Raw genomic sequence first — 11,046 nt, 5'->3', positions numbered from 1 at the left:
AAAACATATTAGAAAAACAGCACAAAAAAAAACAAAGGAAAGACATCAGTTTGATATACAGATCCAATTCAACTGCATGATCTTTTTCCAAGATGCCAATTTTGGATATAGGTAGACTCCTATTACAATTGCTTCTGCCGCTTCAAGACAAGAAATTTCTTCTTTTTCCAAGTGCCTGGCATGGTGTCGACAGTAAGCTTGTGTTGCTTAAAGCGGATTTAGTAGGTACCACATGCTGATGAATGGATTCGTGAGACAACTAGGACATGGGACACTACCGATCTTGGAGTTATGACTTGGACATAAGATCTAACATTGGCCCAAAACCTTATTGTGAAGGTAGATGAGATAGCAGATGAAACAAAAGTAGGGAAAATTCAGATGAAACAATAGGGAAAAATCTAGTGGAACCACTTGATGATCCCTGGCATAGCTTGGCTCAAGCATGGACCTGTGCACTCTAAACCCATGGTTCTACGATGCAAATAGAATAATGATAACATCACAGACTAGCACCAACTTGGTCAGGCTTGACACACAGTAGATAGCTTGTCAGAAGATATCATATGTTGGAATGATAACTCAGCCCTATATTGCACACCCATCCGATCTGAACCCATTCAGCCAGCCTCAACATTGGCAGCTCTTATCAGATGGGCGTTACCTGTTGGTTTAGATCCACCAACAAAACAAAACAGATCCAATGAAAAGTATTCAGGTTTAAATTGGATATCCATCTGGCCTCAATCTATTTTAATTCAGCTTAATCATGAGTAAGATATACAGATGCTTAGCTAAATCATGCTGATCCAGAGAGAAGCTTAACAGATATCCAGAATTAAATCTTCAGATGTTAAGACTTTGCTCTTCATGGGAACATACCGGAGATGGGGAAACCTACTAACAGAGCAACACCCTGATTGCATACTTCATTTGATAGAAAGCAAAATAGTCCAAGAGAAAGCTTTATTTCAGTTACCATCAAAGGCACAGAGATAACTAGTTTGCAGATTAATCATTATATCAACCAAATACAGCAAAACAGAGTCCGCCATTCATGAATCAACTGGAAAATAGACAAAGTTGATGGCCCTGCAAAAGATAAAGGAACATGTTAAATACTTAATATAAAAGTACTAGAGACTTTCTTAAAGTAAACTGAAAATCCCTGACTGGTTTTAGTTGCTAATGAATTTGCCTAAGGTTTCTTATGATAACCTAGCATTGTGCACATCAAATGTTTTAGTTGCTAATCCAAGTCAAACTCTAGCATTGTGCACATCAACAAGCTTGTCTTCAACATGATCCAGTGCAAATTTCTCAATTAATCCATTCACACTTCCCATATGGGTGCTCTTAATCAATGTTCACCATACAAAGACAACCAGTTGGCAAGCCCTTTATCAAGTTCTACACTTCAAGTTCTGCCCTTTAGACACTACTAAAGAGAGAACATGTTCACATAAGCAATAACAAATAAGAGATGACTAATTGCTATTTTACTTCTCCATGACTCTTTTAAACTCAACTTTGTCATGCCAAAGACAAGTAGCAGCATCAAAAGTAAACCACAGGAATAACAACATAATAAAAAAGTACTTTCTGTGATTTAAATCTGAGGTTTTAATTGAATAAATCTGGATCCTTGATTAAATGATTTAACTATGGGATTTAAATTAAACAAATCGGGACTGTGTCCAACACGATTTGAATCGGAGTTCTTGTTCAACTGGTAAATCCGATTCTTAGTTTAGGAATAAGCAGAGCTTTATTTAACCAAACTGGACCTGGATTTTTGTCAAGCCACACGTATGCACTTTCAAAAAAATATATATGAAAAATCTTAGCCTGTTATTTGTAAATCGATTTTCTTTATAGACTGTTATAAATCATATAGCTTCTAGTAAAGTCCATAAATTAGATCTTTCCAATTTGATTCGTAATTAATTATTTCAGTGAATCCTCGAAATTAGTTTTAATCAAGAATCGGATTTCTTTGGCTATTATGTGAATTTGGGTTTAGCCATAAATGTAAATCTGTGTTTTATTTCAAATAATCGAATGTGAACCAAATGTCATATGAGACTGTGTTTTATAAAGGTAACACGGGTTGTGTGACAGCTATGGTTGAGCCATTTGTAGCCCTTTGAGGCTATGTGTTTGTGCCTGTTTTTGAATAAGGAACTGTGAAATGTTTGGGTATGATATTTAATGTTGTGTAAAACTTGATATTTAATGTTGTGTAAAACTTAATTTCACATGTGGCACCACTTTTACACTGTTATGTCAAGGTGAGTGATACCCAAATTGGATATTGTATGATGATTTGCATGGTGTTCTTATAAAAAGAACTTTTAATAATTTAAAGACCAAAACAACAGTGTAATTATCTTTTTTTTTCGTTAGTTGCCCTCTGAAATGATGTGATCCATGGATGCCGGTCATAGGGGACCGTGATGATACTGAATATTGTGTGCATTGTTTACCCCAAGAACCCAATAGGGTGATTTGTGTTCCTAGTCGAAGTTGTAGAGAACTTTCACCACTTTTTCTGTGTGTAGTGTTGTCTGGCTCAGCTGCAGTTATTGGTATACTAAGAAAAGTAACGTCGGAGGGTGATGATGCCCTTGTCGTCCTGGCATTAGATGATGAATCCTAATGTTTCAACTTAAGATGATGATTCCCGACATTGATCGAGGGACATGTGTTGGGCCAAGTTAAAAAAAATACAATTGTGTGATTAAGATACAAACTGAAGACCGTCTTGGATATCGGGATTTTGACCCATTTTTAGTATCTGCGGGTTTTATGCAAGATGAAACTTAAATGTGTTGCATTAAGTATGGACATGCATTCAAAGGCAATGATTGATAATTAAATTAAAAAGTCATTCATGAAAACTGCATTGATTCATGCATCAACATTGGCTTATGTAACATGTGATTTTTTGTTGCTTGAAATTAATTGGTGTATATTGAAAGCCTGTTTGAATTGAAAATTGAGCTCTAAAGCTTTTCTTAAACTTATGTTTAATTTGATGTATGCTTCTTTTCTTACTGTTGGATTTTAAGGCTTTTCTTAAACTTATGTTGATTTGATGTATGCTTCTTTCCTTACTGTTGGATTTTGAGGTCTCGTACGAGAACTTCGGTTCTTACCCCGTTTTTAAAAACCTTTTTCAGGTGTTGAGGCTTAGTCTTAGCTGAAAAAGGTGATGAAGAGACCAGCTTGCTGAAGAAGACGAGGATTTATGATTTGATGACTTGGATTCTAGCTGCTATAAGAGTTGTCTGTTTCTTTTGAGAACTTGTTGAACTTTAAATTGAGTTACTAAGTTAAATACATTCAATTTAAATTTATGAATAGAATAAATTTATGTTTTGAAATGAATGTTGGTTTGGTGAATATAAAATCTGTAATGTGCTCTAGATCCATGGGTTGTCTTTTTGCAATGATTTAAAATATGTATTTGTTTTCAAAACAAAATCTACCTTTTTTTCGAGGGTCAGTTTGGGGTCGTTACATATAATGTGAAGTCTTAGCCAACTGCTAATTATTAACTAAAATATATCAGTCGAATTTAATGTTTGAAAAATTACCTGGCCAGCTGGTTCAAGCGAAAAACAAGCAACCAGAACAAACATGAGTAGCAGCTCAACAGGCATTTGAAATGGATGAATAAACTTTGGGAGGAAAGTCAAATGTAACTGTTTAACCTGCTTCCTTTATGCATGTACAGATACATGATCTAATTATAGCTGTAAGACCAAAATTTAAATTAAGAATTTCACTTCAGCTTACTTCATCCATCCATCAGACGTGAAGAAATTAATAATCCCTTCTAAAAATATAATTTTTTTGAAACTTTTTAAGTTTCTTACAGTCAGAATTGTGAAAAAAATGTCTCTAAATATGATTTTTGAATGTGAAGACAGGTGGATAGACCATTTGACCATTTAGTGGGGACTCTCTCTCTCTCTCTCTCTCTCTCTCTCTCTCTCTCTCTCTCTCTCTCTCTCTCTCTGAGTTGCCTATACTTAGCAGCCATGACTCGTTTGAGTCTTGACATTCCATTTCTTCCACCTGACATAACTCGAAACCGAACACAAACGAAAGTGCTTGTTATTTTGAGCATTTGGGTACACCCTAATGGGTTGGGTACCATCCATACCCTAGAAATTCAATTGACCCAGTTGCTCAGACCCAACCCATTAGAAAACACCACAAAGATAAGAATTCCAGATTTTATACCTATCATTCACACCACTCTCCCCTAAGTGCTTTCTCATCTCAAGAAGACTATAAGATACTCTTCACTATTAGGATAGTGGCCAATATTCAAGGGTAAGATGCACAATCCCCAAAACAGATTGAAATTTAGGGCTCAACTAACTCATCGCTTAACAAAGCACTAAATATGCAGAAGATGGATTCTACTAATTTAGGGCACCTCTTGCTCAGGATATTTATTCATAAATATGACATTAAGAACCAATACAGCCAGTGATCCCCTCTGTAGACAAGATCCATCCTATATTCTTTATAAAGTTTGGGTAAAGCTTAATTTCTCCTTAAGGCATGAGATCCAAGTAGGCAATCATATCATCAATCTCTGGATGAAGTGTCGGATTGCACCCCTTATTCTAGCACCTTTATCTGTTCATGGTCTCACAATGACAAACAAATTCCTTTGCCCCTCCAATTCATCAGCAGAATTCATGACTATACTAAACTCTTTATTCATGGTCATCAGCAGAATTCATGACCATACTAAACTCTTTATTTATGGTCTTACAGATGTGAAGAACCTCCAAGGCATTTATGTGCATTCTAAATTCCTTCCATTGTTATCTTGCAACTTTTTTTATTGACGCTCTTAATCATCTTTAGTCATCTTTCCCCTTTAAGTGTTACTCACTGTCAACGATATCGCCGATATTTTGAAAATATCGTGATATTATTGGCTATTTCAAGGTAGCCAATAATATCAGGAATATAGTGCGATATTTTCAAAATATCGCGATATTATCACAATATTTTTTGAGAAAAAATCTTTTTTTTTATTTTAAGTTTGCATCCTATTTTTTTGTTTTTTATATTTTAAAACCTTTAAAACATGTTTATTTATATTTTTGAAAGAAAAATAATGCAAAATTTATTATTTTCTTAGTTTTTTTGTTGTTATTTATATTTTTTTCAATTTTTTAAACTCCCAAGATTTTCTCGAGATTTATCAACTTTTGAAAATCTACCTGAGAAATACCCTCATCGAGAAATTACCTTTAACGATACATGTGACAATGGTGTTACTGGATTCAGGCATGAACTGCTCTTACCACTTTTTGTTTGAGAGTGCCATGACCCTCTCCAAAGGTCAGACTTTCTGAGCTAAATCAGCAAAATAAAATTCGGCGCATGATGAGTTCAAGGCCCACTCTAATGTGTTTCTCCAATGGGGTGCAAGATCACATCTTCAAAGTTCAAACCTTCTATCATCATATCATTGTAGATAATGTGATATGATGAATTACTTAGACTACACTTAGAAGACATACAGATTATTATTGGATCATAAACTACTGCATCTAGAATACTAGTGGTTGAGACTCCCCAATAGTATGCATTCTAGAATACTCCCCAATAGTATGATGAATTACTTAGACTACACTTATATAGGCACGTCCATATAAGTCAATCTTCATTTTAATCTAGGCTGCACCTACCCAAGGGTGGATCTTAGGTAACACTTGTCAGTTAAGAATACAACAACTACACCTTCATCCCAAAACAATTGGGGTCGGCGATATGAACCAAAAAAAAATCATTCTGGGTCTTCCACATGAATCCTTCTCTTCCAATCATTTCTATCCAATGTCATGTCCTCGGTGAGGTTCAAAGCATTCATATCCTTTCCTATCACCTCCATCCATGTCTTCCTAGGCCTACCCAGACCTCTTTTAACTAATATATTTTCCCATTTCTCCATCCTTCTAACTGGAGTATCATTAGGCCTTCGCCGAATATGTCCAAACCACCGTAAACGATTCTCTCTCATCTTATTTTCAATGGGTGCAATGCCTAACTTCTTACGTATCTCCTCATTTTGAATCTTATCTTTTATTGTATTTCTACACATCCATCTCAGCATACACATCTCAGCTACACTCATTTTTTGAATATGATGTCTCTTGGCAGCCCAACATTCCGTACCATATAGTAAAGCGGGCCTAATAGTCGTCCTATAAAACTTTCCCTTCAACCGCAATGGCATTCTACGATCGCACAACACTCCAGTTGCACTTTTCCATTTCATCCACCCAACCTTTATCCTATGATTTACATCTCTATCAATTTCTCCATACTTTTGAATGATAGATCCCAAATATTTGAAACAATTATCCACCGGTATTTCTTGCTCACCAAGCTTCACTACACTCCCATCACTACTTCGTTGCTTACTAAACCGACATTCCATGTATTCTGTCTTACTCAACTTAAAACCTCTTGCTTCCAATGTCTGTCTCCATAACTCTCTAACTTAGCATTAACCCCAGCTCTAGACTCATCAATCAAAACAATATCATCATCAAACAACATACAACATGACACATTTTCTTGAATTGATCTCGTAAGCTCATCCATCACTATAGCACATAGGAAAGGGCTTAAAGCAGATCCTTGATGTAACCCAACCGTTATAGGAAAATTGGTTGTCACCCCTCCACAAGTGCGGACATTGGTTACTACTCCTTCATACATATCCTTAATTATACTAATGTACTTGAGAGAAACACATTTCTTCATCATTGTCCACCGGAGAACGTCCCTAGGTACTCTATCGTATGCCTTCTCCAAATCAATAAAAACCATATGCAAATTTTTGTTCCTCTCTCTACTTCTCTCAATAAGTTGTCTAAGAAGATGTATAGCTTCCATAGTTGATCTTCTAGGCATAAAACCAAATTGATTCTCCGATATTATGACAACCTTCCTCAACCTAGACTCAATCACCCTCTCCCAAAGTTTCATAGTATGACTCATGAGTTTTATACCACGATAGTTTGTGCAATCCTGTATATCTCCATTATTCTTATATAGAGGCACCAAAGTACTTTTCCTCCACTCATTAGGCATCTTATTTGTCCGCCAAATCTTGTTAAAAAGACTTGTCAATCATTCTAAACCTTTCTCTCCCAAGCATTTCCAAGCCTCGATAGGTATACCATCTGAGCCAACTGCCCTTCTTGATTTCATTTTCTTCAAAGCCTCTGCAATTTCTTTCTTTTGAATCTTGCGCATGAAGTCAAGATTCATCTCATGAAAAGGAATGGAGAAGTCTCCAAGATCTTGAGCATGACTTTCATTAAATAGCTTATCAAAATAATCTTTTCATCTCTCCTTAATCTCCTCATCTTTGACTAAAACCCTTTGCGTTTCATCTTTGATACATCTAACCATACCCAGATCCCACGATTTCCTATCTCTCATCTTTGCAAGCCTATAAATATCCTTCTCGCCCTCTTTGGTATCCAACTTGTCATAAACCTCCTTATATACCTTATCCCTCGCGTTCCGAACTACTTTTTTAACTTCCTTCTTTGCTATCATATACTTCTCCAAATTCTCATTATCACGACTCTTACTTAGATTTCTATAACACTCTCTTTTAACCTTAATAGCTAATTTTACATCCTCGTTCCACCACGATGTATCCTTACCTAGCGGTGAACCGCCTTTAGACTCACCCAATACCTCCTTAGCCACCTTTCTCATGCCACCCGCTACCTTATTCCACATTGATTCTGAATCCTCCTCGAGACACCAATCAGCTTCCTTAACTACCTGCTCTACAAACATTCCTTGTTTAGCTCCTTTCAGTGCCCACCACTTAATTCTAGGATTTATCCTATGTCTATCCTTTTTGCGGCATTGTCTAATTCTAAGATCTAAAATTAAGACTCTATGTTGTGTAGCTACACTTTCTCCCGGTATAACCTTACAATCGATGCAACAACCTCTATCTCTCTTTCTAAGTAGGAAAAAATCTATCTGACTCATATTAACCCCACTTTTAAATGTTACTAGGTGAGACTCCCTCTTCCTAAACCAAGTGTTTGCTAAGATCATATCATAGGACAAACCAAAATCTAAAATCCTTTCTCCACTTTCGTTTTTTTCTCCTATACTATAGCCTCCATGGATACTCTCAAATCCATCCCTACTAATGCCTACATGCCCATTAAGGTCACCGCCGATGAAAAGTCTTTCTCCATAAGATATCCCTTGTACTACTCCATCTAAATCTTCCCAAAATTGACGCTTAATAGAATCATCTAAACCTACTTGAGGTGCATAAACACTAATAATATTAATAATATCCGAACCTAATACTAATTTAATAAGTAAAATCCTATCACCCTTCCTACGGACCTCAACTACATTATCTTTAAACTCACGACTTATAACAATCCCTATTTCATTCCTATTCCTATTTATTCCTGTATACCAAATCTTATATCCTCAAGGTTCTATCACTTTTGATTTCTCACCTACCCATTTGGTCTCTTCTAGACATAAAATATCAATCTTTCTCCTACACATAACATCTACTAACTCTATCAACTTATCAGTTAAAGATCCTATGTTCCAAGTGGCTAACCTAATTTTATGATCTTGGACTAACTTCTTTACCCCCACCCGTCCAACAAAGTGAGGGAACCCTTGCCTATTTGACACCACACCAGGGTGCCGGTGTGACGCGTCGCTTCCGGGCGACGACCTAGCAACCCTTGCTCATTTATCACTGCCTCCGGGCCTATAGAGTACAGTGCGTCGCTCAGTAGGGAACGCCCCAACGAAATTCTCATATTGGTTCATATTCATAGGGTATGACTAAGTTTTTATGCTGGCTGTCACAGGCCTACCGCAACCCTCCTCCTTTATCCGGGTTTGGGACCGGCAGTGTATAACTAAACAGTTATACACAGGCGGAGTTTCAGTTAAGAATATACAACACAAAAAATAAGTTATGTACATATATTTTATATATTGGGCTTCAGTATAAGAAAAATGCTAACTTCTACTCATGAAGTAGCTTATGCTTGGCTGGTGGTGAATACGAGCTCATAAGAAGTCAGAATGGCAAACTCAAAATCTGACACCTAAATGGTGTGGCGTCAACTGTAAGATTTGATGGTTGATATAGAAAACATAATTTGACAAATGATCTGGTGCAGCAACGAGGAAACCATATGGCATTCTCTAACAAAAATCCATTATGGATAAAGAAAGAATCAATCAGTATGCATAACTGAAGGGGTAAAGTTTTTTGTGCCAAGATATGCAATGGATAAGAATGTTGGTTGCAAGTTTCGCCTAAATGTCATATTGTTTGCACCCCTGTTTCCATTTTGTATCTATAACAAAGCACCTACTTTTATTTCTTCCAAAAAGGCACCCAAAAATCAATAAGCACCTGAACTAGGCTCTTCTCAAGATAAGAATTTCCTAATTGCATCAAATCACCCTGAAAATGGCATGCACGACATAATTTACTACTAGTGATAGCCAGACATGAAAGCCTAAAAGCTTTTCAATCTCAATGTAGCCCTGGTAGAAAGCCCAATTACACCAAATTACCCCAAAACAAGCTAAGGTTGATCAACAGCCCATTGCCATCACATGTCAACAGATAACACTTCCAACCACCACACACGACTTAGACTCAATAATAGCTCCCATTTAAAACAAATTGTAGAAGGGAAAGTAGCAAATTTCTAATTAAACCAATCATTCCAATCACACAAGTCCATCACATTGAAATAGAATCGGTTCTCTCACATTCAGAAACTAGCGACCAAGCACAAATTTTCCTACAAAATCTCCAAGACCCTACCCTGGAGATTCCACTCGAATCAAAAGAATTCCAAGCATCTGCGGGAGACAGTTATCTCCCTTCAACTAAACAAGTTAGATAAATTTTCTATTAAAAATAAAAAAAGCATATAACTGATCAAAACCAAAATAATAACACCCTTTCTCCCAAAACCCCCTGATTCCCAAAAAGAGACCAAAACACCAAAAAATACATTTCGAACCCTAATTCATCAATGACACCAACCCCATTCAATAAAACTGAAACAATCAACACGAAGGAAAAGGGAAAACAAAAACAGAACGACAGGAAGATGGACGGGAAGAAAGAAATCGACTGCGATCTGTCCGAATCTATATACCAGCGTTCGACCGCGGGATTTAGGGGCGGGAAGATCAATGGCCGCCGTGCTCCTTGGCGTGCTGCTGGTGCTCGAGGTGGCGGCGCTCCTCCGGGAGGGCGAGGAGGTAGGAAAAGGCCAGGCCGCCGAAGCAGACGTGGAAGAGCGGGTCGATGGAGCTGGTCATGATGTATTTCTTGTGGTAGTTGTCGATCCAGTTCTGGAAGGAGATCTTGAGGAAACCAGACGACAGCTTCGGCTTCAGATGGGCCGGCACGTCCTTCACCTTCATCCCCTTCATCTCGTTGAACAATCCCCTCATCGCCATCGCTCCCTTCTCACTTCCCTTTCCCCAAAGAAAACCCTAAGCCTTCCCTCCCCTCACCCTCTGCGCTCTTCCTCTTTCTTCTTCCTCTTCTTCTTCCTCGCTTTCTCGCTTTCTCGCTCTCGCTCGGAGAATTAGGTCTCAGAATGGTATGAGAAGGAATGGAAAGGGAATTCCTGGAACGTTTATACAGGCCCCTGCTTTATGGGAAAACTTTTCTTAACAACTAATTGAGTTTTAAAAACAAGTCCGAGCATTATTTGCTGCCACCTTCTATAGTAAGCGCTAATGATTTATTTAATTTAGTGCCGCAGTAGTATTCAGTATGTCACAATGATACGGGTACGACCGGACACTGTGACAAGAGTTGAAGATGTGGTTTGTAAAGTTTTTTTTTTTGAAAAAAATGAGACGTGAAGACATAAGTTTTTTTTTCTAAGTTTTAATTGATATTTTTTAAATATTTTCATATATAAAAATAGACTATTGTGAAAATAATATTAAAAA

General features: G+C 37.2%; 1 protein-coding gene across 1 annotated transcript; it reads right to left on the bottom strand.

Annotated features, from left to right (window-relative positions):
• Positions 1-928: 928 nt before the first annotated feature.
• LOC149837099 (uncharacterized) lies at positions 929-10,692 on the bottom strand. The gene is made up of 2 exons (XM_090005820.1): positions 10,236-10,692; positions 929-1,092 (listed from the first exon to the last, which is right to left on the bottom strand). Exon 1 carries the CDS (start codon positions 10,540-10,542, stop codon positions 10,270-10,272), a length of 273 nt encoding a protein of 90 aa, XP_089861946.1. The 5' UTR covers positions 10,543-10,692; the 3' UTR covers positions 929-1,092; positions 10,236-10,269.
• Positions 10,693-11,046: the final 354 nt, after the last annotated feature.

Source organism: Nuphar pumila, chromosome 5, assembly GCF_984573655.1.
Source record: "Nuphar pumila chromosome 5, dmNupPumi1.hap1.1, whole genome shotgun sequence".
Taxonomy (NCBI): Eukaryota; Viridiplantae; Streptophyta; class Magnoliopsida; order Nymphaeales; family Nymphaeaceae; genus Nuphar; species Nuphar pumila.
This window is presented reverse-complemented; position numbering and strand designations above follow the sequence as displayed.

Bases quoted from the DNA above. Each gene is read 5' to 3' on its own strand.
- LOC149837099 (XM_090005820.1), bottom strand. From the start codon at position 10,542: ATGGCGATGAGGGGATTGTTCAACGAGATGAAGGGGATGAAGGTGAAG.